Source organism: Mchenga conophoros, linkage group LG19 (genome assembly GCF_057382185.1).
Source record: "Mchenga conophoros isolate Kocher_MC1m ecotype Shallow Benthic linkage group LG19, M_conophoros_male_GT1.1, whole genome shotgun sequence".
Taxonomy (NCBI): Eukaryota; Metazoa; Chordata; class Actinopteri; order Cichliformes; family Cichlidae; genus Mchenga; species Mchenga conophoros.
In genome coordinates this window covers 12,175,261-12,202,952 of record NC_140544.1, presented here as the reverse complement: position 1 = coordinate 12,202,952, position 27,692 = coordinate 12,175,261, and the positions used below count along the sequence as shown (strand labels likewise).

The 27,692-nt window shown below is 45.2% G+C and overlaps 2 protein-coding genes across 6 annotated transcripts in view; one reads left to right on the top strand and one right to left on the bottom strand.

Annotated features, from left to right (window-relative positions):
• insm1b (insulinoma-associated 1b) lies at nucleotides 1-2,888 on the top strand. The gene has a single exon (XM_085257838.1). It carries the CDS (start codon nucleotides 314-316, stop codon nucleotides 1,766-1,768), a length of 1,455 nt encoding a protein of 484 aa, XP_085113964.1. The 5' UTR covers nucleotides 1-313; the 3' UTR covers nucleotides 1,769-2,888.
• A 1,646-nt stretch (nucleotides 2,889-4,534) lies between these two features.
• ralgapa2 (Ral GTPase activating protein catalytic subunit alpha 2) overlaps nucleotides 4,535-27,692 on the bottom strand; it is a 94,811-nt gene continuing 71,653 nt past the window's right edge. For 3 of the 5 annotated variants that reach the window (XM_085258432.1, XM_085258429.1, XM_085258431.1), the window contains 3 exons: nucleotides 12,879-13,000; nucleotides 10,137-10,196; nucleotides 4,535-7,142 (listed from right to left, as the gene is read on the bottom strand). In XM_085258432.1, the coding sequence (XP_085114558.1) occupies nucleotides 6,982-7,142; nucleotides 10,137-10,196; nucleotides 12,879-13,000 (343 nt within the window). In that variant the 3' untranslated portion in view covers nucleotides 4,535-6,981. Of the gene's footprint in view, nucleotides 7,143-9,145; nucleotides 9,188-10,136; nucleotides 10,197-12,878; nucleotides 13,001-27,692 lie in introns of all 5 variants that reach the window. The other 2 variants (XM_085258434.1, XM_085258430.1) reach the window with 2 other exon arrangements.

Genomic DNA, 27,692 nt, shown 5'->3' with positions numbered 1-27,692 from the left:
AGCTATCTGCACATCCTCCAACGAAATCCAGCAAACCCAGGATCTGAGCCCTCCCACAATAAAACCCACTGGGATCTTGGTTTCATCCGATTGGTCGGGGATGCTGCAACAGGGGGGGCGAGAACAATAGCATCATTCCGGCATAAAAAGAGTGGAGCTATGCCTTGGAGACGAAAACATTTCAGCAACAGAGGGATCGATATACTGGGGAAATCAAGTCCCATAAGCCTCTAGTGTTGCCATATTTTTCAAACCTGGATACTCCAGATTTTACCCACCTCCCCGAAGTGCCTTTTCGCCGTTCCTCGCCAAGATGCCCAAAGGATTCCTGGTAAAAAGAAACAAGAAATCTGCACATGTTTCCTACAGGACTCGGTCAGACGATGATGACCTCCAGGAGCCACCCACCCCAGCTGCCTTGCCGAGTCACACGGACCCATCCCCGCCGATTTCAGTGGCGTCCAGTCCGGACCGCGCCTCCGCATCGCCGGATTTCACCGCAGCTGACGCGTCGGTGCCAAGAATGGAGAAGCCGGCACAGTTCGGCAACCCAGAAGCCGTGTGCCAAGCCCTCTACAGCCCCACCCGGCCCATCAGCAAGGAGCACGACAGGGGATATTTCGAGCGAAGTTTCAATCTGGGCTCGCCTATTTCTGCCGAGTCATTCCCAACACCCGCCTCCCTCTCCGGTCTGGATCACCTCCTGTACGCCCCGGTCGACCTGAAAATCGGCACCAGCAACAGCAGCCGCAGCGGCACCAGCACCACCAGCAGCAGCAGCCTCCCGGGACCAAGCAACCGGGTCGGCACCAAAAGACCCGCAACTGATGGAACGGAGCGCAAATCTAAAGCCGCATCCAAAAAACCCAAAGCCATTAGAAAACTCAACTTTGAAGATGAGGTGACGACTTCTCCGGTGCTTGGTCTCAAAATCAAAGAGGGTCCGGTGGAGATGAAGCCGCGGGCTCAGTCCTCCGCAGGAAACAAACCTCTGGGGGAGTTCGTGTGCCAGCTGTGCAAGGAGGCGTACGCGGATCCGTTCTCCCTGGCTCAGCACAAGTGCTCCCGCATAGTCAGGGTCGAGTACCGGTGTCCTGAGTGCGATAAGATGTTCAGCTGCCCGGCAAACCTCGCCTCTCACCGCCGCTGGCACAAACCTCGGACCACCGGCGCGCCCGCCATGCCACCCGCGCAGGGCATCAAACCTGAAATGGCCAAAATGCCACCACTAGGTGTCAAGTCAGTCTCCGACGAAGCCAAAGACATGAGTGACAGAGACACCCCGAGTCCAGGTCTGTCCGAATCGGGTTCTGAAGATGGCTGCTATGACTGCCAGTTCTGCGGGAAGAGGTTTAAGCGGCAGGCGTGCCTAAGGAAACACATCATGGGACACCAGGCCCTGCAAAAGAAAGTGCTGGAGGAGCGCGGGTTTCAAACCAGCGACCGCCCGGCAGAGCAGGCTCCGGAGTCAAACACCTCCTCATCAGCGTCATCATCCTCATCCTCAGCGGAAGCCTCAAACCAAAGCCCCCTCAATCTGAGCCCGGTGGACTGCCTGCTGTGCCCGGTGTGCCGGGAGAGCTTCACCAGCAGGGCCGGCCAGGAGAGACACCTGCGCCTCATGCACTCCTCCCAGATTTACCCGTGCAAATACTGCCCCGCCACCCTCTACAGCTCGCCGGGGCTCACCAGGCACATAAACAAGTGCCACCCCTCGGAGAACAGGCAGGTGATCCTGCTCCAAATGCCGGTGCGCCCCGCCTGCTAAAGACAACACAGAACTCGTGCCTTTGATGGGGGGAAATTAAAAATAATAATTAAGAAGCGGATAGAAAAGTGGCTTAGGGGGTTAAAAAAGAAAAACGAAAACACAAAGGGTTTGTGCTCACTGCCATAACTTTAGGCCAATGAAAGGCAGGGCGGTTTAATGTTTAAGTGGTGTCTTTTCCATGCCAATCAGTGATTGTTGAATGCTTCTCTCTATATTTGAATTACATATAGGCCTATTTTGAGATGTTCTTTCTCAAATTAGTTTATCAAGATAAAAAAAACAAACGAATACAAAGCGTTAGTTTGACTGTTAAAGGGTATTTTTCTAGGACAGCACATGTTCAACGATAGCTTCTAGACCTAAGAAATGTCTTAAATTTCTCAGAAATCCTTTTCCCCATCAAAGCCTGTTGACTTCACCGGCCGTGATTGCTCTATCACTGTAGCTTTACGCTAGTTTGTGAATGACAGAACTTACTTTGTGTTGATGGAGAAAAAAAAAAAAAAGGAGTGACTGAGGAATTCCCTGTTTAGTAGAACCACAAATGCCTTTAGTATACAAATAAGCCTAGTCCGAAATAGCCTACGTACACATCCAAATCCCGCTGTATAACTGCCTTAAAAAAGTCAACATAGATTGTTTTAATTTGAATGCTGGCACATATTTTATTATTATTCTTGAAAATTGTTGCAATATTTGTCATCATATGTTTATTTATTTATTTATTCTAATTATTTTATGTAACTTATTGTTGTGTTTGTCGTGATTTTTTCCTGTGAATCGTTCTGGCAGTTTACATGTCGTATAGCCAAATCTTTTGTGTTTTTTTGTTTTGTTTCTTTTTGTCAAATTTATGAGTTGTGATAAATGTCGTGGGTCGGGTTTTAATCTTCAATCTCCACAGCTCTTGTAAAAAAAATAAAAAATAAAAAAATAAAAAAAAGAGGAAAAAACGTAAAGCTCTTACCTTAGATGCAATCTTTTTTAAGGACAAGTTATTTTTCTTAAATGTTGGCTTTTATAGCGCTTTGATTGTATGTGTATATCGTTGTTGTCTATCGAAATAAAATATTTTCCAAAGGACACGTGGTCTCAAGACGCTTTTCACACAGACAGGAAGCCGCACACGACACCATGAACTTTATGTCCAAACAAAACTCCTCGTGCTACAATAATTATTACTAAATCACAATGAGCTCGTGGCTCGTTCTGGTTTTGCTCCTTTTGGAAAAGCCGAGAAGAAATGCCAAATTGCCCACGTGCATCAATCGTTTTCTTAATTTCAACCCGCAAACTGCGCAGTGCGCACAGGAACACGCACCAAAATAAATCCCGCTCCGTTCCTCCACACATATTTTAAACTCTATTCGACTAAAATGTTCTACAGGAGGCATCGTGGGCACTTTTTGTCCCATTTTTTATGCCTGATCAGCTGATTTGAAGTTGATTCTGACAGCAGCCTTCTGAAGTACAGGAGCGAGATGACAAATTGTTAAACTTTGACAGAGTGAAATTAAACCAAGTCACCTTTCAAAACCTGTAAAGGTTCCTCTTCAACACCTCTCCCACACATGGTGACACTCCAAAACGATACCAATCTATTTAGTCGTCTTTAACAGGGAGAAAGTCCAACTCCCTTGGCTAAACCCCCCTGTGCCTTCGACATCAGACTTATTCTGCGTAAATCATCGCTGCGGTGGCTCCATAGACGCCGTTTCGCTGCCTCAGTGAAGCACTTAAGGCCTAATCATAAATTCACCCTCTTAATACCACGTCAGAACATGACAGCAGGACAAAGAGGTGGTGGATCAGAGCTCACCTCTGCAGCAGTAAAACATTTGTCTGCTTTGGAAAACTCACACAACTCGATTTCTTTTCCTGCTTCGGTTGTTTTCAAATGATTTAGGACACATCAGGGCACAACCGGCTTCAAAGCTGACCTCCAGAATCCATAAAGCATTAAGTTGGTGGTAATTTAGCAAAAGACACATATAGCTGACCTCACAGGCCGATCAGTGATGACAAAAAAGGTGGTCAACTGAAAGACTAATGTAGTGTAAAAAAAAAAAAAAATATATATATATACACCCACACACACACACACATTTAAAAACATCACCTCTTCACTAACTTGAACTCCTCACAGTCTCTTCCTGCTTCTGCAGAGTTCTTGTGCTTATTAAAACTCCTGCAGCGGTGCAAGGCCAAAGAGAAGGCCAACTTTTCAGTGTTACCCCCTCGAGCTCCTCCAGGCAACACTGACAATACACTAAGAAAGAGTGAGATCTGAAGTGTGAAAATTGACTGCAGCTGCCAGCGTAACACATGAAATAACACAATTTGGTAGTATTCACGGGGATATCAGCCTGTTCTGTCGTAACGTATCTCAGAGTCGGTGACAAACAAGCAAACAGTGCCGAGCCGGGTGAAAATGGGGCAACATTAGGTTTCTTTCTCACGGATGCACAATTTAAGGGCTCCAATTACAGTCAAGTACTTTTCTTGCGTCTTTATGTGGCCCAGGAGAGGCAGGGCACCTGTAGATGCTGCAACCAATTGCACCTGTACCTCCTGGTGGGGCTCCATTATGCTCCTCTAAGCAGGGTAGAGCAGCAGGGGAGACAGATGGGAGGAGGGTCAGATTACTCCTGCTGCTGCCAGCATGGCCAGGCCAGGGTCAGAAAGCCCATGGCAACAGCACCATCATAACCACACACACAAACCTTACAAATCCAGATAATCAGAAATACAGCAAACGACAGGTAGAATTTCAAATTGATTTAATGAAATGTTTCAGTTTTCACATTTCTAATAAAGATAGCAGGACTTCGGTCATTAAAAACAGTTTGATATGTTGACAAGTAATGATGAAAGTTTCAAGCTTTTCCCCCCTCTTATACAAAGATTATATTACAGGCATTAATATATTTATATCCTGAGGGCAATGAAGCCCTCAAATTTGACACAATGTACAAGGATTTCTAAAACGAGAAGGAGAAAATAACTAAAACTACGACTATCTCAATTTCTTCACGCGTATAAGACACACAATCTTGGTCCGAACTAACACCTCCAGTGACTAATCCTCCGAAAGGAAGGCGCGAGCCCTCCTTTAACAGACATATTCTATAAGCTACAATCTTTGGATCAACATCATGGTCAGTTCCTTCAAGTGGCTTTGGGGAAAATTAAAACCATAGATGTGATCCAGGCCTATATATCTATACATTCCTCAAAAATGACAACACATAAAATAAAGAGAGCACAGATCTGTCAGTCCTCCTCCTGCTGCGGGGATTCCTCACATCCTGCTCGGGGAACGGACCAACAGGAGGTGAGATGTGGAGAAACCGACAGAGGAACGCAGGGAAAGTAAGGCATAGTAGTGCAACAGATGGGGGATAGTGTTGCAGCTTAGGTGGAGCCCTCAGAGGGTGAGAGTCTATAGTGTGTTTATGTGAGTGAGTATGTTTGCGAGTGAGTGGGTGAGTGGGAGGGAGGGGAGGCGGGGGACACCTGGCTACCATGACAACTCGAGCTGGCAGGTTGGAGGAGTGCGAGAGGCGGGCTGGCTGTTGCTAGGAGGGCTGTTAAGAGTTCAGCTCTGGCATGCCACCTAAACCCAGCCCCCTCCTCCTCCCCACCGCCATCCCCTCCCGTGGCCTCAGGAGGCCATGACATGGGAAGAGGATCATGGGAAAGAGGACGAATGGATACCACTGACACAAAGAAGGTGGCAGCACACCACCAATAAATAAAGAGCAAAAATCCATCTGTTGCTGTTTTCATGAGACGTGAACTTGAGAGACGCAGAGGGAGGAAGAGACTTTTTTTTTTTTTTTTTTTTACTCCTGAGGAGACGGGACGCTGAGATTTGATTGTGGGGCGTGGAAATAATGTGGGACATCATCTTAGAAGACAGACATTACACAGGCACTGTGAGAAGCTCCCTCAGAAACACAATCTCTCTCACACACACACACACACACCAGTGCATGGAGTTACCTGAGGCTCTGGCGGCATTTTTCCTTTAAACACCACACAAACACACAACACCGCAAAAGATAATTCAAACAGTCCATCCAACAGACTGACATCAACAAATAATATTTAAAGCAATTTACATCCAAGAACAAAGAAGCATTTGATGTTAACTGACAAGAGTGAGTGCAAAGACCGTGGTCTGCGTGTGTTGGGAATGTTGGAATGTCGATGTCTCGGCTTTACAGGACAGGGAAACTGATAGCAGAGGAAAGAGACAGGAGGAACTTATTTAATTACCGGACATGAGCCTATGTTAACGACATCAGAAAACAATTACAAACGCAGTGTTTTCTCATTCCAGCGCAGTTGCATAAATCAAATAATGACGCGATCCATTGGAATTCATTTAAAAAGGAAAATTAGAGTAGTAAAAAAAACGAAACCCAAATGTCATTTCAGCTCAAGTTAGAAAGACGTCATCGATTGTCCACTCCGAGTTCAAAACAATTAAACAGCCTCTGGCTGCACATGCTGCAGGGACTCCCGTGTACTAGTGCAGCGAATGCGAAACATTCAGGGGAGGCTTTTCCCCATCCATTGGTGCTTTTCCCTGCAGGAACATCATTCCCCAACGTGGATGGGACGGCATCACACTGCCGCTAACTGAAATGGTATCTTTGACACAGAGAGGCTGTGGCGGATGCAAACAGAGGTATAAAAGGCAGACTTATTTATAAATGGATACCAAACTCTTGTGCAGTTTTAGCGTGGTGTCATTTACAGCTGCGTCATCAGTGCTTTGTTACATGAAGTGCTGGGACAGAGGAACTACAGAAACAGGGTAAAACAGTCTCCCATTACCTTACTACAGTAAGAACTTTAAGTGTTTTTCTAGCGCACGCGAGCGCTCTAGAAAATGAGGATAAAATCATTGCAGGTGCCTCCTATGCTGAAACCAACGAACATAAATAGCTTACTTTCACGTACACACCTGTCTCAGTTAACACCACAACAAAGTGAAATGTACTGACAAAGAAATCAATGATCGCCACTTAAATTAAAAATTGCCGTATGCTCCAGTTAATGTTTATATGTCACAAAAACGGAAAAAAAAAAACGAAACATCAAAGTAATTTCTTGCAGTCTCGGCTGAGTTTGTGAGGTTTTTCGAGAAAAGACTGAAGGCGGCACTCGGGTAGGGGGAAGAGGGGGATGGGTTGAAGAGCTCAGTTGGAGGATTTGCTTATAGCGCTGGCTGATCGGCGGAGTTTCCCGGAAACTCTGTTCTTTGTGGCACGGGGCATGGTGGGAGACACCTGGTCGACTGAATCTGTTGTTGTGGTGGTGATGCTTCCGGCTTCGGTGCTTCCGCTGCCGGTGAAAGACCCTGGGAGAGAGAAATGGAGGAAAAGTTTGTAGACAGAAACACGACAACGAGAGAGAGAGACAGGGAGAGGAGGATTTGATTGTTTTATATCCCAGCACGCTCCATCATGCACGCGGCTGCTCCCAAAACCAGGATCACCCAATTCCCTGGATTTCCACCAACATTCACACAAATACCAAGTTTAGAATAAAAGAGTGTCGGGATTCGAGTTTGCTGCAGAGCAGAATTCATTCGAATCAAGATGCCGCATCTCAGAAATCACATGCTTTTTTCACATGCTGCAGAGAAGCAAAGCTTGTTGAAAGAGAAGCCGCCTTTATCCCCAACAGTTTCCCTTTTATGATGTGAAAAATGAGGCAACCTTTGTAAAAAAAAAAAAAAAGTATTCAGTTCACAGTGTGACAGCAGAATGCTTTGAATGAAAATGAAATTACACATTACGCTCTTGTTGTGGACATGTGGAGCCTTCCTATTGTCAAACATTTTCCTTTTCCACAAAAACTTCACTTCAATGATTATGACAAACGGTAATAAGCCGGGAGGTGGGCATGAAATGCTGGCGAGGACAATCAATTATTGTGAACGCCGACTTCCTCGCTGTGCCCCTGACCAAACCCCAACTACGGGCGCGCCCCCACCCCGCCCCCACCCGCTTTGGCCCCGTGCCTCGAGTTTAAACAACTTTTCTGCTTTGTTGAGGTGGCATCTGGTTGCCTATTTTCTTTCCTATCCTTTTATTTCCTGCCATTTTTTCAGAGGCATCTCAAGTTGCAGCGGCTAAAAGGAATGGCAGATGGCTGGAGTAACAGACACTCAGCCGCACAGTGGACACCAGCAGCATCCAGAGCCACGGCTCACAGAGAGGAGGCTGGGCCGTGGATGAAACGCTGGGTGTGGGTATTGTGAAGGGCTAGAGGGGAGGTGAGGCGGGGGGGGTCTGAACATGCATTCTCAAATCTGCATATGAATATAAAAAAAAGAAAAGAAAAAGGAAAAAAAAAAAAAAAAAAAAAAGGATCGGGTTTGGGTAAAAATGAGCAGGACGATTTCTGCATTCCCGTATTGTACTCATTCCTACAGTAAACTCTTGCAAAATGCATCTGCTGGAAAAACATACGACTATTAAAGGCAATCCAGTCAACACACCATTAAAGACGCGCTGCACTAAACAGTCATCACTACCACTGTGGCACTTAATGACTGCGGTTGCATCAGTTTCTAAATGATCTTCTTCACTGTATGGCCTTTTGTAAGAATTAATTTTCCAAGTAAGCTACTAAGTGGGGAAAAATAACACAGAGCCAGAAGAGGCTAATGTGTCATCATTATCGTGATTACAACCCAACACGTCCGCCCTATACTCGGTCAAAACGGCCGTACGCAGAGCTTCATTTCTGACGGAAAGAAGAGAGGAGAAGCAAAGGGAGAAAGAAAACAAAGAGACTCTTTAAATGGCCCCGCTATCCCATTGGTCCCCACTGCAGCAGTTCAAACAAGGCTTTAGATGACAAAGACGTCTTCCAGTGCGGCAGGTGTTAGTCTCAGAGTCTGCCCCAGGCAAACAGGCACACTCCAACAGGAGGAAATGACAGGGGTGGGGGCGGTGGGGGGGATTGAGGGAGGAAAAAAAAAAGGAAAGAAAGAAAAAAAAAGTGTTTGCTGGGGGAAGAGATAAAGGCGCGCCACATGCAGAAGCGAGGGCCAGAAGTGTAGCCGTATTGTTCATGCTGCTACTTAGTCAGGTGCTAATTGTCCCCACCGTGCATCACTCTCAATTACCAGCCTGGCCTAAACAGTAGGACATACCCCAAATAAACAGCCTGGTTTTTCTGTCCCTTTCCCTTTGTTAAAGCGCTCAGTAAATAAAGCTCGGTTAGTACTGAATGAAAAAGGAGAGGTTCGGGGAGGGGGAACAGCCAGGATGAGTGAACAAGGGAAGAGCAGGTAGGTAGGCAGGCTGCCGGAACCAAAACAAGCTTCCGGCCTCATTTGGGGGGGCTTACCTTCACCACACACAGTATTTGGATCTTTAAGATATTTTTAATCTAAAAGGAGGGAAAAAAAAAAGAAAAAAGTAAAGCATCATGAGAGAAAGGACACAACCTTAATCACACTGCAGGAGGACACAACAACGCTGCTGAAAAGAAAACTCTCAGGCACAGAGGGAGGGACCTTCAGCCAGCGCGTGCGGTGTCGTGGTTAGCCGTCGCTGAAAGGCTTAAAGGTCAGAAAAGGTTAACTGATTTGTGTGATGAGTTAATCAACAAATGCCATTTTTTTCCCTCTACCTGACAAACTGGTTACTTGGAGTTTTTAAAAACTGAGACCATTTTGAAAAAAAAATCCCAAGCACGAATGGTGTTCAGTTCACATGGAAACAAGAGGCTGGAAAACATTTACCACCGATGTTACGAGCTGAGAGGGTTAGCATGAGAGAGGGAAAAGATGCCGGGGCACCTCGGAGGGTCAGGGGAGCTTTTATGTACTTTTACCCAGAGAGAAAAATGGGTTTTCTTGTGTGCAGTTAATCATTTTAAAAAGTAAAGCGAATGATCACAAAATGACAAAAACACTCAAAATGCAGCAAAACGGTGCAAGTTGTAACACACGGAGGGCGGAGTGGTGAGGATGGAGTCTTCGTCCGGGTGTGACAGACGGGCTAGCTCATGCAGGAAGCCGCGATGCTCGACTGAAGTTGTGGGGTGAGACGGGGGTTACATTCAGGAGCTGTGAGAATGAAGTTATGAAAGACAGACAAACCACCAAGGTGGAGGGCTCGGGTTGCATGCCTTACAGCAAACTGGCAAAACTGCAGGAGCGCTTCATTTAGCAATTAGTGTGCAGGGCTTAAAGTCAAACCCTGCTGCTAAATCAAGCGCAACCCTTAGTTATCTGACGATGGTGGGGTTCAGGGTGACCTAAACGAAGTGATAGATGTTAGCAAGCCGATGCCGGGCGTCATGCCTAGTATGGAGGAAGCAGGCAGAGTCTTACAGTCCAGTTTGGCCCAGGGGTACTCCATGTCCCAAACCATCCCCGGCCAACGCCTGCACGCTGTCATGGAGCATGAGTGACATGTTAGTGGCAGCAATGAGAGGCAGAGCAGGATGGGTGAACAGACAGATGGATAGACAAACTTGTGTATAAACAGACACACACACACACACACACACACAATCCTGCACAAAGGAAAAGCATAGGAGAGTGAGAGTGGTAGCACGTTTGAAAAGAATGAGGAGCAACATCAGCCAGCCATCACAGACACATTCAAGCTCTAAGCCTGGTGAGATGCATTAGACCTGAAGCGTCACACGTATCGTACTTTTTGAAATACAGCAAATGCAGTTGACAAATGAAACACATGAAATTGTGAGAGTTGTTGCTAATGACAAAAAGAGTGTGTACTGGTTGTAGCATCTACAATGTCATTAATTCCTGGATTTCACCGACAGTGACCGAAGAAATAATCTAACTTTAGAAAGCCTATTTAAAATGGATTTTATTTTAATCTCAACTTTAGTTTTGATAGGCTGGTTTATTCCTAGTGGAAGCCTGTAAATGACTCTTATTCTGAGTGTATTCCACGTGCAATATCCAAAACCTCATACAGTGCTACGCAAAAGTCTTCATTTACCTCTCATTGCTTAATGTTTCGCCAGACGTAGCAAATACAATACGAACTATAAGTCACATAGTGACCTACGAATCACTGTGTAAACACAGTGTTGTGTTTACACATAACAAGAAACTTAGTAATAACCAACTTTAAATCATGCCTTTAGAATTTTAAATTGGTTGCCTGTCACAAAACAATCTGGTAAAATAACAGTTTTACGGTGCAGTAAAAGCATACCCGGAGAGAAAAATCAAACAAAAACCACACCATCAGTCATGGACTGGCCTCCCCAGAGCCGCACCTCAGCATTACTGAGGCAGTGTGGGATCATCATGACAGAGAACAAAAAAAAAAAAATGCAGAAACATCCAAAGAAGAGCTTTGAATGTCCATCAGGAGGCCTGGAGAACATTTTCTGTGGACTACTTAAAGAAATTACAAGAAAGTGCCCAACAGAGTTCAGGCTGTGTTCAATAATAAAAGCAGTCATACCAATTATTAGAATTATTTTAGCTTAGGCATACAAAATCTAAAGACTTCTGCACAGTTCTGTAAGAAATTATTGTAGTATTTTTTTAGTATTTGTAGTATTATTGTAGTATTGTAGTATTGTAGTATTTTTATGCAAGTTTAAACAACACCTTTGTGCATATCCTTGTATTATTCTGTTGGCCTGTTTGCACAGTTTCTGGAGAAATGGGATATCGCTGCTCAGTGGGAGGCTGACACAATGACCTTGCAGACTTCATTATACTTCTGAGCTTCATGCATTGGCTGCAGCACACGTCTCATGCTGTGAAACATTATTCTCAGTTCTAGCTAACCTTTCTCAGACCGGCTCCAAAGCAATCTGGGAACCCTTTAACTCTGTTCGCTGGGTCAACAGTCATTTGGGGCTCTTCCAAAATAATCTGCAACAATAATCTTCCTCCACCGTTTATGATTTCCCATAGCTAAATTCTAATACATAGTTAAATCATGATCCTAAGATTGGAAGCAGACTCGACACGGAAACAGAGTTTCGGGTACCGAACGTTTTTCACCTGAAGGTGGTCAAAACAACCCGCGACTGAAATACTCGTCAGCATCAGCTGCTTTGAGCAATTAAAAATAATTCTCTCTGATTTTCACTCCTGTTTTTCTATATGCCCCTGCACGCTTGTTCAGCACCGAGGATGGAGGAGGTAAATTTTACACCCCTACACAGCAGTATGGTAATGTGTCTCACCACCTCCCGCCTGCCTGAATATCACACCTGAACATCTGAAGTCCGACACAGACATAAGACAGGCCAATTCCAACAAAAAAAAGAAGAAAGAAAAAGTAGACAGTTAATTTTCACATGCCCACATATGGCACAAAAATACAGCTTACACGGTAAACCTCGTTCAAAACATAAGCTCTGACAGATTCGATAATGACACGACGTCTGCGGAGTGATGCTGTGGAGTGCTTTTCTTGTCAAAACAGAACGTGTGTCGAGATCCAATAGAGTGTAAAAGTGCAATCCTGTATTGATTTCAGTGCTGGCGCAGATCGATCGGTGCTGGTACAAGTAGGAAGAACAAGATAAGACACGTTTTCCATTCTATTCATCACAGGCTGATAAGAGTGCTGTGCTGACATCCGAGAGCTGCTGTTTGTTGGTCGGATCTCTTAAGTGTTGGTGAATGAGCTCATGAAGACATACACAAAGACACACACCCTGCAACTGCCATTTAAAAGGCTGCTTATATTCATAGGAAAGTAATTGCATGGAAGGATGCGGTTTGAAAAAAAAAAGAAAAAGAGGAGATGTACAAAGTAGCGTGAGTGGGGCAGGAGGAAGTGGAAAAGTGTTTGAAGAAGAGCCTGGGCCCGTCGTTTGATATTCATCGGTGAGCGTGGGCTTGGAGTGGAGAGAGAGGGGGGGTGGGAGAGGAAAAAGGTTTGGACAGGTGTGTTTTGAAGGAAGAAGAGAGACTGAAACGCGGGGGGAAGAGATGATGAGGAAAAAGGGAAGAAGGCATGGGAGGAAAATACCCAAAGGTAATGAAGCAGGAGTGAGATGGAGAGACAGAAAGAGGTGGAGTGGAAAGAATGAGGAAGAGGACAGAATTGCAGTGTAGTTCATTTCTCACCTGTCCCACTCATTGGATATCCAGGGGAGGGGGAGAAAACCTGTGAGGCAAAGTCTTCAAAGGTCATGACCTCTCTATGGTTCTGAACAATGGCCTCCAAGTAGAGTGCCCGCTCCTCATAGCTGGTAAGGTCTTGTTAAGGGAAAGCACATAATGATAAACAGGAGAAAAAGCCTTTGATTCTCATAAGAGTTACATAAAAATATAAATTAATTTCTTGCAGATTTCAACAAACAAAAAATAAAGACAAATAACAGCCACATTTTTCTGGATGCGCCGCACACAAACAGTGCTGTGGGAGTGAGTGGCAGCTTTAGCGGGCAGGGCAGCTCCACCATCAGCAAAACCCAGCCAGAAGCAAAGATGGAACAATCAGCCATGCCACACCAACCCCAAAATGAGAATGCAGTCTCCACAATAATCATAAAGAAAGAAAGAAAGAATACATCACTACTGGCGTGATGCTCGAAAACTCTCCTCTCCTGTCCTCTCCCGCCTCTCATCCCTCTCTTCGCTCTAATAGAACCCCTGCTGCAGGCAGCATGTCTAGGACCACCCTCCCTGATGTGCTGCCTGCCACTTCTCCGTGCCATCAGGGGGAAAATTGGAGCCATTTGAAATTCAGAGTGACAAGCAGTGACTGGGGCCTGGGCAGCCAGCATGCAGGATGGATGGCTGGGTTTGAAATGAGAAAGCTCCAATAAATAAATAAATATATAAACAAATAAGCCCGCAAAAAGGCTGCTGGGTAGGGTGGAAAACATTCTGATGGCCATTATCATATCATTATCACAGATATATCATGTTGTGGAATGGCGGCAAGTGCTGGATGAAATATGGTGTAGTGAACTATTGGAGTAAAAAGGTCTATCTGGAGCCATAATGATCCTAAGTGCTGTGAGATACGTGTGTGTGTGTGTGTGTGTGTGTGTGTAGTCTGATTATTCTCAGCTGTCTGTTGTAGTCATGTTTCCTTCACAGACGACACCTGACAAATTGCTTGACAAATGCATACGCTCTCGCACTGAAACACACACGCGGAGCTCTCGCTGCTGAACGCCGACACCCTCCTCCCCCTCGTCTCATTATGATTGCCAGGGTGGAGTGACACCGGGCCGCTGCTGACGCCAAAGCTGTACCAGGCTGAGCTGAGATAGGCTGGACTGGGCTGAGAGGCTCTAGTCTGGGTTAGATAGATAGGACGAGACAGCTAGTGGGCAGGAGGCCTGCTGTGGGCACATGCCGCCACAGCAGGGGCCAACGCAGCCATGACCAATGGCTTTGAAGGGAACCGTAGCAAAGCGGGGATGACGGGCACCTGAGCCGGGACACACCAGAGGGTACGATGGCCAAGCTGCTGCGAGTCAGAAACGGACAGAGGGCAGAATAAGAGACAAGATAACAGGAAGTAAGTTCACTGACAAGCCACGACTTAATGTTTTTTCCCCCCAACATGCAGGAGATCATTAATAAATAAAATATACATGTTGCTCAAACACAAGAGAAGTTTACTTTGCTAAAAAAAATGAAGCAGAAGCTTTACATAACCTCATTTGGACACTTGTCAGGACACAACACTAAGACATCCATTAAATTAAAAGCTCACAAAAATAAAGAAACGGGAAGATTAAAAATAAATATATTAAGTGTACGACCTGCCGACTATATGCTGCACCTAATTGCTTATTCTTTGCCAACACCTCCATTTAGGAAATGCAGAGCAGCATGACTTACGTAAAAGCACTTCGCCGTGAGCTTTGCATCTGTCTTCCTGTCATAGCCAGACATGCAACGTCACTGTTTTCTGTCACTTGTTTGAAACCGTGCTGGACAAAGAGTGGGTATCCCAGGCTCTGCTGCCATGGTAACTTGGGTCACAGCTCTGTGTGGTGGGTCATATCCAGGGTTTAGTGGATGACCGAGAGAAAGGATGTTTGTTAAAAAAAAAAAAAAAAAAGAGCAAAATGTGTCCACATTTGAGGTGGCAAGTGGAGGGCAAAATATAGGAAAAAGACTGATTGAATGAGAAGAAACGAGAGAACTTAAAAGGACGCCGAGAAATGAAAAACAAGGAAGGATGGGGAGAGAGAACCTCAGCACAGCGTGGGTCAACAGAGCCATATGGCTGTCCATTATCAGAGATGCAGATGACTGCAGGCCTGTTATTGAGATTCCTAAAGCAAATATTGACTCCAGCTGGAGCAGACGCTCTCTCTGACTCTGACACACGCCTCTCCTCCACTACTTCCTTCCGCTGCCCTCTATCCAAGTTAGACAAATGGATTATACTGGGTGAGAGACAGAGAGAGAGAAAAAAAAAAAACTTCACAGAATAAAATGAAGGTAGATAGTACAGAATTATCAAGAGACGAGAGAAAATATGACAGAAGGAGGGGGAGAAAAACAGGTGGTGAGGGAGGGAGACTAATAAAAGGTATTCTGGGGATGAGTAAAAGCGAGAGCCATAATCAGCTCACTTAAGTAAATGTGAGATGCTATCTGCGGGTAAAAACAAAAAATTGTTGCACAGAAATCAGACCTGATGCACAGTGAGGGGTAATCTTGCCTTCACTCTCAGTTTTATGCTGGTCTCTAATTACTTAGGCATGGGCACAGCTTGTTCCCCTGCATATGCACAGACGCTGTTACCTCTATGCAGTATAGTAATCAGGGGACACATCCAGAACAATGATGCAAACGCCGTGTCCATGTTATGGACACCAAACCCGCAGACACTGACCTACTTTTAGTGGAAAAATAAGCTCCAGCTACAGTTGGTGAGTTCTTGGTAAATATTCATGTTTGTGAGACCGGGAAAGAGGACGGCAGCTTAGAAACCTTCATACTTCCTGAAAATGTTACCCGTTATGAAAGCCTTCCTGATGAACTGTATCACAGAAGGCTAAACCCCATATCCTGTGCCATAAAAAAAAAAATCTCATAAAGCGAGGGATGAAATATAAAAAGGAAAATGCAGACAGGTCTACATTTCCACAGATGGAACGCAACTCAAGTCACCCGTGACATAACTGTCATTTACAGCTGAACAGGGAGGTCAAGAAAGACGAGCACGGGTGGGAGGAGAGTTTGCAGAACCACTTTGGGAATTTCCAAGGAACCCCTACGTTCCAAGCGGCTGCATTCTTATTAGGGAGAAGAAAGGAAAACCAATGTAATGTTTATGGAGCGTGGCAAACACTGGGATAGTAATGAGAAAAAAAACCTCCCAGGTTGGAGTTAATGTAAAACAACTTTAGTTAGGAGATGATATCTGGAGACATGGATGTGGTCGTTTTGGAGTTATGAGGGTGGGGTGGAAGTGGATGCTATAGAGAGAAAAGCCTATTAACTCCAACACTTTACACATTTGAGAAATGCTCCTTTTTCATCCTGTCCCCTGGCTGCCCTCTGCTTCTCTGTCATTACAGGTGACGAAGACCTGAACTTATAGCTAGCATGCAGCGAATCAGCGCAGGTGTGAAGCCAGAAACCTGCTACTCATACCTGTGTGAACATATGTGCATGCATATATGGAGCAACATACGTGTGTATGCATATGCATCTATGGGTGTGTGCACATATGTATACATATGCATGCATGCTGTCCAGATGGTGGGGGTAGCTCTGGGGAAATGGTAGGGGTCAAGCATCTTTGTGGATCAAAGCCAAGGTCAGGGCAGCTGCAGCGCCCCATGTTCAAGGTGAATGGAGGCCTCAGATGGCTCTTCATTAGCAGGCTGCTCCATCCCCGCTGGACCCCATCGGCCAACCGTCACCAGCCCTCATCATCATCATCTCTCCTCTTTTCTCTCTCCATCCATAGGGACCGGTCCTGAACACGCCTGTCCACTGGGATCCATTTTATACTGTGCGTAACCCCACCCAGCACATTCAGCCACATACACACGCTCACACACAGAGGTGTTTGTGCATAAGCAGGCACAACGCTCACGGTAGCACCCACCACCCATGCACTTTGTTCCCCAGAAGAGCTTGAGCTCTAAGCTGACCTCTGAACCTGTGCGTCTCTAGAGAGGAGCATCCTGACCATCCCAATCCGAATCTTTGTGTTCCTATGGCAAAAGTGGTCACACCACACCACCGGCCTCCAACACACACTAAGCATCTTTCAAATACACAAAACCTTTGAACACTCAAGCACACGGCCTTCAAGGATCATTATGCATCATGGCTTCAGGAAGTAGTCCTTTAGTAAAAAGGTATCACTGAGGCAAAATAAACAAGCAAATGTTCTGGATTCTAAACGCGTCTTTCACCTGCATCATTAACAGTAATCAGACAGTAAGGGTCAGAAGACCACAGAGAACCTGTTTGACCACTGGAGGCTGCTAATGTTAGGTCTGCAATTCTGAGAGCATTACAGTACAAGACAAAAAGATAAACTCTGCTTTTGCCTGATGAAGACCAAATAACGGTAGACACCTTGGGGTTAGATGACATAAAAGATAGGAGCAGCTTAAGGATTTGAAAATGTGAGGCCAATGCTTATGTATTAAATCTGGATTCCTTTTAAAGGCCAGCAGGGTTGCAAAAAGAAGTCTAGAAGAAGACTTTGAGCACTTGGACTACATACGCTCCCGATCTTATCAAATGACACCGATTCTGAACATGTTGGTCTCTGAATACTGTTAAACAGACAATATTGCCACTGTGTCAGTGAGCTATAACCTCAGTTTCTCCTCCTCGTCCGGTTTCCAAACAAAAAACAAGAATGAAACTTCCAAAGTGCTCAGCTTGAGGTTTCAAACAGCACTACATACACTGACGTAAGTCATCATGGCTATGTCCATCTTTTATATACAGTCCAAATAATCATTAGCTGTACTAACCATGTATGGGGATTTCAGCAGCATGACCGGTTCAGACCTGGTGTGACTGAATGCTCCTGCTGAAAGCTTATTTTATTTCTATTAAACCATAAACATCTTTGTAAAAAGGAAACAACATCTGTGTTGTAAATACACTAATCAATAACAGGGACATCTTTAAGGATCTCCTTCAGTGTAGTTAGCTCTGGGGGGTATGGTTGATATCCAGTGTAAACACGTTCGTCAATTTCTGATTTCTCCCATGTGATCCTGCTCTTAATTTGTGTCACGACATTAAATATCCCTCATTTTTCATTACAGGATTTTGTTACAATGCTTCATTATATTTCATAGAGTTCAGACACAATACTGAACTCTGCAGTACACATTTAGCTTGTGTTTCTTCACCATCCCTTTTTTAACGAGTTGATGACCAGCTTTGCATTCGTAGAGAGCTACACGGGTTCTTCTCTGTGTCCAGATGACAATTGGTTGTTTTATTCTTTTTTTTGTTTTCTATTTCCTATTTGAACATTTTATTGTTCTGCTCTCTTTTAAACTGAACTGATTGAGACAGGCACACACAGCTAATCTGCTGATAAGGCAGGGTAGGGGGTCGAGGCCCAGATTAGGCAAAGCAGCATTATAAGGGTCTTAAGACACCCCATACTGACATTTCACTGCTTAAGCTCCATTTCTATCCACTTCTAAGTGACGGAAGTTGGATGATATGAGCAGGGCGGGCGACTTCCTCCTCTCCTTTTGTCAAAGGTGCATTAATCGGGTTTCAAACAGCGCTCCTCCGGAAGCTTGAATTGTCGTCATCTAATAAGGAAGTTTTCGCAACAGAAAGAGAGACAAAAAAAGATGAGTGCGCCAAGAAATAGTGGATAAACTTAAATTATTCCAGACATCAGAACTTTGAGATTTAGTCTCTCTGTGCTAATGAAAAACAACAACTCTCCAACCATGACATGATCCTGACATATGACACTTCACTGATTTTATGAATCCAGGGTTTCACCTAAAAAACACAAAAACAAAAAGGGGAAATAATCAAATACCTATTCAAAAATATTTTTGCCATGCGTGCGGACAAACCTACTGCTTAAGTCTCCACAGCAGCAGCCAAGGTTAATCCTGTTTGTAAAAGCACTGGTGGCAAAAAGGGGCTCTTGTAGTGAAGAGGGACAGTTTAGAGATGAGGTGAAGGGTGCCTCTAGGTGCTTGACCCCCCTCCTCTCTTAGCCCCACATCTGCCCATTAACCTGGACCAATCAGCTTGACCTTGGTGAGGAGAGGAGCTGAGGAGTAGCTCACAGTGCCATTGACTCCCAGCAGTCACATAATTGGGCTGTTAAGAGGAAAAGGATGTTTGGGGGGGGGGGGGGGGGTCTGGGTACAAACAGTATAAAAAAAGCAGATGTGGCCACCATGCTTTTCATTCAAAGACACAGTAAACCACCTCCTCGTATCAAATGCACATTCACAGCAACATCACTGGATAGCACGCGGATAGGGTCCAATCCTGTGGATTAATTAGAAGGTTTAGTCCCTGCTTTGGTGGCGAGCTAAGAGGAAATGATGACTGCTATCAAAAGCGGACAATAAGACTCACTTTGATACAAGCTGTTGACACCAAATGCAGTAATGAATACAAGCCGGAGCAACATGAACAGGTTCAAATCATGAAGGAATTACAGTGCCATCTCCAGGAGGCATTGATATAGACAAACTGATTACTGCATATGGACAACCTGTCACTTGATACAGAAGAGGACACAAGAGGCAGAAAGGCAGGGGCACAGGGCAAACTACTGGTTGAACATCACAAATAAGGGCTATGACTATGGAGAAAGAAGAAGGTGGCAAGGAGGGAAAAAGGGAGGAGGAAAGATGGTAAAGAGGAAGGCAAGAAAGAGAGATAAAGGCGAGCAGGTGTTGATTGGAGAGAGGCCCGGCGTTGAGTGCCAGCGGTACCTGTTGTCACAGCGAGGGCTGAGGTGTGAAGCTCGTCTCAGCAGAGGCCCTCAGAGGTGTGAGGTGATTATGGGAAAACGGGGAGGAAGACAGACATTTAGATGGAAAGACACAGGGAGAAAAGGGGACAGAGAGAGTGAATGTGCCACTAAGGCTGGCTGCAGGAATAATGGCAGCATGGGAAGGAACAACAGATTAAGGTGGATAAAGTGAAAATGTGTATGGTATAGCGTATATGTGTGTCCATCTCCCACTTTATATATCAGCTACTCAGACCCTGGTGTCTCATTAAACAGCTGTGGCTGCAGAAAACGTCTGAATGTGTCACAGATGCGTTATTATGCTGTTTGTGGGTCCACTTTCTGGGTGAGTGTGGACTTGCAAAACATAAGAAGCTCAAGAGGAATAGCTGGTTTCAGAGAGTTTTAACAAGTAGCCCAATTAGTGGGTCCAAGAAATTGGAACTCTGAGGCCCCAGAGGAGTCAGGTCAAACAGTAAGCCAAGGTTAATGACACCTCCTGAGGGGCACGTTTCCCACAGCGAGAGCTTTCTAAGCTCCAACCTCCACACCTCTCTACCGTCCATCTGGCATTCGGACAGCAGGGTGGGGAGTTATGGCTGTGACATCACTCCTAACCTGTGACATCATCACTGCCCGTCAGTGATTTCACACGGGTTCGCCAAAGCTGCAGACAAAATCAGATGTCTGCTAGCTGGCATGACTGGGTTATTTACAAGCTGACTGGAGGAAGCAGACACCCATTTTCTCAAGTCTCCGGCAACCCACCGTTCCTCTGGGGGCCACTAAAAATCGATTTCCGCTGCAAAACAAATCATAAGAGCAGCACCTACACTAAGGTCAATGTTGACCCCTAAACTATGTTCGAACTGACTGATTGCCAGGGTTTCACAGAATATAAATGGCAGTGCAACAAGTCATCCTCACACACCAGAGACGTGGGTTAGCTCCAAGATACCTGGTGACATCATAATTTGTTGGCACATGGTTTGTTTAACATGACTGCCATCAAAGCCTGCTAGCCTTGTGTATTCAGATGAGCCGAGTCTGTAACCAATCTCTTTTTCAAAGGACTCTGGCCTGCATTGATGAGTCCTAAACACAGCAGCCTTAGATGTGAAGCACAAAGGATCGACATGATTAATCAAACACAGACCCATTATAGCCAGACAGTCACACAGGCCTCCACTGTGTATTAACAGAAAGTCATAATAAGATGAGCTACAAAAGGCTGATAGGGATGAAGATTAACAGATACAGCTCTGAGTGGCTGGGTGAGAGTTTTCTTGGAAGGTCTCCTTTGTTAGCAACGATGGCCAGAGTGTCACGAATGTCTGCACCCTCTGGAAATGTTATTAGGTCAGGACAAAGGTGGGCATCCTGTGAGCTATCTGAGGTAAATATCTGTCATATTTTCCCCTCAGTTCCTGAAATTGTTCAAGAGAGAGAGGAAGCAAAAAGCATCTATCTGATCTCAATTTGAACTTTTAATAAAAAGTCAAAGATTAAACAGGGAAGGGCATGCTGAAATCCATATGAGGGCTTTAGCCTCTTCTCTCTTCCAACTTTCATGATGAAATTTGTAGCACGATGATTATCACGCTCACACGGTTTCTGCCCACCTGTACACACACCTCAAAGCACAGCAGTAATCAAAGTACCCTGATGTTCTATAATCTATTTGACACATCTGCAAAACCAACCTGACACTTAAATTGTCAGAGAAATGTGCCAACGCCGGGTCATGCCAAATGACTCTGATTTTCACCCTGCAATCACACAGCTCAGACAAGCACTGATGAAATATTAAAACAAAATGAACAGAGGCTTCTGCAATTTTAATGATGCTTGCGGTATGTGCGTCAGAAGACGCGTGATGCGTTAATGCCAAGCATCCCTTTCTGCCTCCCGGCCGAGGCATCCTACACATAAAGTCTCTTGCTCCTCCATTGCCCCCTCTGTGAAAGGTTCATTGGACCAATTAGGCTGCCTGGCCTCATGCAAAATGCCTGGCATTTAGGGAGAATGCTAATGATTAGCACTAGGTTACATATGATCACATCTGCGGTAAAAGCACTGGCAGAACAGGTTCATTATTGTGACTAGGGGCATAGTTTAATCAATGCCACCGCTGCTAGAATGAGTTATGAGATCTGGACTGTCGGGCCAATTATTAAAGAAAGAAAATACTAAACTGTCAAGTACATGATGCACATACTTTTTGATGCATGATAACTAAAAAGTCTGTCAAGTTTGTGCCAGTTAATCTCATGGACATGAAACATTTTTCTATCCCATCACAATCTGAAAAGCAACTTTGTAGTTGTGCACATTTACAGTAAATATCCAGATTCTGTAATGTGCAAGGACAAAACCTGGAATGGTGGATAACCTCAGGAGGAGGACAGCGAAGGAAGAATTATAGATGTACGCACTTAAAAAGAAAGTCGCACACAAAACCTTAGGAAAAAAGAAAATAGACTTCTACGATGGCAACAGCTTTTTCCTAATCCTCGCCCCTGGGCTATATTGTGCAGTCAAGCAGGCTATTACATGGCAACAATTAGGGGGGCTGGAGCCCAACACCTGGTCGTCTCCTATTCTGGTCCTTCAGTGGCAGCTGACTGTACAGTCTCACAGCCAGGTGGCTCTCCTTCAATGACATTAGCTAGTCACTCCAGGGTTAATCAGGAGCCTGCCATCATCCAGTGGGCATGCACAGAGCTCCATTCACAGTGGAAGCTTTTATAGGGAAAAGGGACGATGGAGACAATGTTGGTATAAAAACTTGTTCAACTGAAGATCTCTGGCAGAGACCGCACATAATCAAAACGAACTCGGGGGTGGCGTTCGTGCCCCTTGGATTCACGGCGCGAGTTCAGAGCTGCGTCTTGATTGGCTGAAGTGGAGTTTGCAGTACGTCCACTGTGCATCCTGCAGATTATAATGGACCTTTTCATGGGTGGACAAAAACAGATGGAGGAGCGGGAAGTGCTATACATCCACACAGACGGGTGATGATGTGGGGGGATGGAAACTGGATTTTGTCAGAGTCGGCAGATACAAAAACAAGTGGGTGTAGCTAGAGCAGTGCGGGCTATATCTGCCTGCACAAAGCCCCCTGGCTTGGAGATCTGAGGGTAAATAACACTCATTAGAATATGAAAAGCTATAGATTTGTACCCAAATCAGCTAGAGTCTCATCAATAGTAATTAGAAGATATACATAACTAATGAAGATGTGTACGCTACATTAAACAAAAAGGTACCAAGCGCTGCTGTGTATTTAAACACAGAATTAGGTAAGTGGATGTTTGAACACAAAACAAGAGCAAACAGGAAAATGATGAAAAAAAGCAATGCTAACCATGCACAGTAGGAATGGTGCTTTAAAGTTATACGGTATTTTTAAAGGAGATCCCACCACCCAAAATGTGTTCCGCGTGCTTTTACAACCAACAAAACCTTCTTTCTGTTCGACATCAAACTCTATTACAGCCTGTTGCAGTGGAGACGCAAAGGAAGATTTGGCCAATATTTCTCACCGCTTCCCTTTCAGCCACAGCCACCACTTGACAATGAAATACAGACTATCAGTATTAACACATCAAAGGCTGCTCCTCTAAGAAGAAGCAGACGATGCACAGTGATGCACAGTTAAATGTTTTGTTTTTGTTATTGCTTTGTTTCCCTTGCCTGTCTGTCAATGCAGAACATTCCATTTAGTGCAAAAATGCAAATGCTGCAAGGCACAAGGACATCCTCTGAAAGAGAATAATGGCCACAGGCCAGCGGAAGAGCACACACTGCCTTTGAACCATTTAAAGAGGCATTAATGTGCAACTTATAAATAATCAAGCAATTCCTTCCTAAAACAGCCAATTAAGTCTGCAACATTAAAAGCAATGCAGCCTTATGGAAAAAAAAAAAAAAAAAAAAAAAAAAAAAAGAGCAATACTGGTGTCTGAACAAAAAAAGGGAACTGAAAAATTAATGGCCATTTAGGGACAAAGGCCGCCAATAATGTCACAAGGTATCTTCACAAGAGTCTCCAAAACCCCCGTGCCAGATCAGAGAACGAGAGATTCCAGTGGAGAATGATGAGTGACATTTTGCTGACATTTCCCAGCAGCGCTCGATGCGTGGCTGTCTCAAGACGGTGTCAGAAATATCTATGGCTATGCTCAATGTGACACAGACGTTAAGGGATGCAGGTTCTTTCAGGGGACGGCCTCAGCTCTGGGGCCGGTGATGAGGAGCCTGGACCCAGGGAGATTGAATGGTAATCACTGGAGCACAGATAATAGATGATTGAAGGCTCTTTCTACGCCGCTGTTGGATTTCAATATCAGAGAGGCCCTAGAATTGGGATTCTTATCAGGGGCGGTGTGTCAAACAAAGGAGAGCTGAGCGTGAAAGATGGGGTCCAACTCAGGCACACGACCATGCCGATTAGCACAAGGATAAAAAAGGCCGCACAAACAAAAGAGGGCAGCTTTAGCTGGACAAAAGGCTGTTCACGAGACATGGAAGGAAGAAGGGACGTAAATGAAAAAAGAGAGGACTACTTGGTGGTAAAAGGAGGACAGGACAAGAGTTTTGCTGAGATGGTTGGAAGATGAATAGTGACAGAGCCAACTGTTAAAGAGTGTTCCAGATTCCCGGCTTCTGAAGACGAATGATGGACCAGCAGGGATGAAATGCAACGCACCCCGCCGCAACCCATTCATACACACCCAAACAAACACACACTCACACAGACTGACACGGTGGCACGAGGCTTCACATCTCTGCCAAGTCCATCACAAAAAACAAAACAAAAAACAACAAAATTATTCCCATTTATCCCCAGATTCCAAGCACTAAAGCTTGCCAGGAAAGCTCATTAACCCTCCCTTCAAGAACCCTGAAACAAAAGAGGGGGGGGGGGAACAAAACATAACTAATCAATGAGAACGCACCCATTGAGAGTGGGTGGGTGGGTTGAGTGGGGGTGGGTTGAGGGGAGGGGGAGCAAGAACACGCATCCATTTGGATAACCTGAGAGGACTAACAGCTTTTGCTTTAGTGTTGCACTGCCTGGCTGTGGGGTGGAAAAAGAAAGTTCATTAATTAAACAGGGCTAGGGGTAACAGATGGAGTGGCTAGCTGGATGCTAATCACATAAAGCAGACACAGGTTTTTACACCCAAGCTAGCAGCGGCACACATCAATCACAATGAACATGTCTCAGTGTAGCTCGTAATAGGTCCAATCATGCGACCGGGGTCACAGCATCCTGACTACGCATCCTGTGCGTTATTAGTGAGACGGTGATTGCATCAATGTTTCTATGCGTGATATTTTGTGAGAATATTTGCGCTTCTTTTTGGCTCGGAGGGCCATTCCCTTACATATAGTAGCCTATTTGAGATGAGGACTTTAGTCCTACATGATCAAGCATATGCAAACTATAATAAGAGGGAGGAGGACCATGTTGTCCTCTTTGATGGTTCAATCTGTGGGAATTTCTGCTATTAAGCACATTAGGAGAACTGGGAGGCTTTTCTCTAGAAGCACACAGTAGTAGAAAGATATTTTAAAATGACAAAGACAAAGAAATAGACTTCAAATCATTTTCCAGTTATCTAATAGTCAAATCATTTCAAATACAGAGTTTTTCTTCCATTTTTACCATCTGACATTCAGAATGTGGCACTTTTTATACACCACACAAGGAAAAATCCCTTGTACTGGAATTCAAATATATTGACCAGAAAATAATACTAATTTAGTCCAAAGAGCTGCCAAAAAGTACACAGAATCCTTCACACAACTGTAATGGTCTTTTTGGCATTCCTAACCCATTCCACAACGCCGAGATGGAGAAGAGACAGGGAAGGTGATCCCGCATAAAACCGGCTCTCACTTTGCCGCTAACAAACAGACAGATGTCAGACACGAACGCATAACAGACGGACGGGGGAGGAGGGCATGAGGGTGGGGGTTCAAGTTTAAAAATACACAGAGCGTGACATTCTTTGGGTTACACTAGGCTACGCAGTTTTCCACCACTGATACCTGAAAACACCACGGCTTTTTATTTGATAAACACTGCGCAAAAAAGTAAATAAATGAAAGCAACTGAAAAAATCCTGATAAGAAATAGACTTTTATACATGGTAATTAAATATCAATCAAAATGTGGAAAAATATCAGTGAGACCAGCAAGACGTCACAAAGGTTGCAGGGAGAGACAAAGATGAACAAATGCAGGACACCAAGCGTGATATATACAAACACAAACTGATATACACCAACAGGCAGTTCTGACACCAGCAGTGTGTGTACGCTCTGACAGGCGGGGCTCTGGGGCCCTGCTGTTGGCTGTCTGGTTCCATGCCTGCTCTACCTGTGTTTAAAAGGGGGCGGCCCCCATGAAGCTCAGACCCCAGAGTGTAGGCTGTGCTAGGCCCCCAGGGCTTTCAGGGTGTGGGTGCCGCACAGTGTACGCCTTTTGTTACAGGCTGGGTGGCAAGAGGAGGAGGAACTAATGTGTGTTGGGGGGGCAGGAAAAAAATGAGTAATGCTATGAGTCATTCTGCATTAGCAGCAGGGAGAGGGAGATGGGGAGGGGGAGTAGATGAGAGGGGGTGAAGAGAGAGAATACTTTTGCATGTTGTATGAAGCTAGACGCCATATGCCATCCGAGCTGGGCTGCCTCCTGAGTCAGGGCTCTCTGTTTGACAGGCCTGTGCTTGCCCCCTCCAAACCCCCAAAGCTACACCCCTTCTTCCCCAACCAACACCCTCCTCCTCTAGGCCTTCTCGGCTCCAGCAATGGGCTTGGCAATTGCTTTGGTCGTGCATGGACTGCGCTCTGTTCATGTGTGTGTGTTTATTAGGAGGGGGGTACTCAGTGATCTGAACACATCGGACATTGTCGTGAGTCCCGGCAGGAACAGCTGGTCAGCTGGAGAGAGGAGTGGGAGGGAGCAGGGATAAGAAGGGGGAAGAGATGGGAGGCAGTGCGCTACACTGATAATGGGATTAGGTTAAAACATTCAGTTGGGGAGAGCCCCCTCCTCTCTTTGCAGCCCCCTGAAATAATGTGTAAACTCTCAACCACCCTATCAAAGCCAATGCCAGCCTCCGCCCAAACTTAGCCCTGCCAACTCCAAGCAGGGACACTTTAAGTCCAAACTAGCCCCTCACCCAACTCCAGCTACCTACTCATCCAACAGCAGCCAACCGCCTCCGACTAAACGGTTCGCATCCAGTAATAACAATATGCTGACAATCACTTGTCATAAATCATGCAACAAGTCAAGCTGTCCAACTCCCGCTGCAAAAGTTACTGCAGATTACAAATTACTTTTAGTTGGTCAGCCCCGCTTCCAGTGAACAGGAAGTTGGCTATACTCACATCAGCTCAGACCATTACATGAATCCAGCTTATAATGACTAGCTTGGCGTCTCACTGTGCCCAGTCAAGCACTGTGCTCCATAGTGATATAGACTGCTGAGTATTATCCATGAGTCTGCCAACAGTTATGGCACAACAGCTGGCAAATTAGACCTATCAACGATGCTAAATAATTCATGAGAGACAACACTAACATGGCAGATCCTATTCATGACACCCTATCATGCATACAGGCGCACTTTCATCTCCGCTAGGTGAAGAATCTTACAGTATACAAAAGAACATGCTGTCGTGAGACAAAGACGCGATGAGACCGGGACAATAACTTGCTCAGAAGGGGTGTGAGAATGTGTCACGGTCAATGCGGCGACTGTACTAATTATGACGGCGTGTGGGGATGCAGAAACGGCACACAAAAGCAGTGCATGCAGAATATCATATCCATTGTGTTTTCAGCATACAGCCGTTGCAAAGATGTACATCTTGTTTCCAGCAGTGGAGCTGGGGGACTGCAGATATGCTCACATGAGCCTGTGAGGGAACATGACAGAGTTAAGCAGCTTTTTGGGTTCCACTGAAAG

Excerpts from the sequence above, each read along its gene's own strand:
- insm1b (XM_085257838.1), top strand. The coding sequence starts at position 314 with ATGCCCAAAGGATTCCTGGTAAAAAGAAACAAGAAATCTGCACATGTT.